This window comes from Chaetura pelagica, unplaced genomic scaffold (assembly GCF_000747805.2).
Source record: "Chaetura pelagica isolate M959 unplaced genomic scaffold, ChaPel_1.0 scaffold221, whole genome shotgun sequence".
Classification (NCBI taxonomy): Eukaryota; Metazoa; Chordata; class Aves; order Apodiformes; family Apodidae; genus Chaetura; species Chaetura pelagica.
In genome coordinates, this window is record NW_009952533.1 from 13390912 (window position 1) to 13391241 (window position 330).

The following is a 330-nucleotide window of genomic DNA, read 5'->3' on the forward strand; positions in this document are numbered from 1 at the left end:
CAGATGGATATAATTGTGTTGAATATGCTTTCAATTTTCATTGTAAAAAGGTCAGTGATTATAACTATGTAGTGAAAATATAGGCAATTATGGCATTTAAAAAGTTACACAGGTGGATGTAGACCTGATCTTTCCAAGTTCATTAGCGTACCTGTCAACTAAGTACTGCCAGTTAAGTCGTATCCAGTCCCAGGCCATTGTTTTCCCATAGGTGTTATACGAGATATATCTCAGGACTGTGAACACGTCTTGGCTTTTGATGAGGCTGGTGTTGTAAATATATCCCAGATACCTAAGGGAAATGACAGAAGAATCAGTGAGAGTCTTTAG

General features: G+C 37.6%; 1 protein-coding gene across 1 annotated transcript in view; it reads right to left on the minus strand.

The window, feature by feature from the left end:
- Nucleotides 1-330, minus strand: part of ENPEP (glutamyl aminopeptidase (aminopeptidase A)) — a 35116-nt gene that overhangs the window by 1237 nt on the left and 33549 nt on the right. Inside the window, exon 19 of the mRNA XM_010008967.1 lies at nucleotides 152-292. Coding sequence (XP_010007269.1) covers nucleotides 152-292 — 141 coding nt within the window. The remainder of the gene's footprint in view (nucleotides 1-151; nucleotides 293-330) is intronic.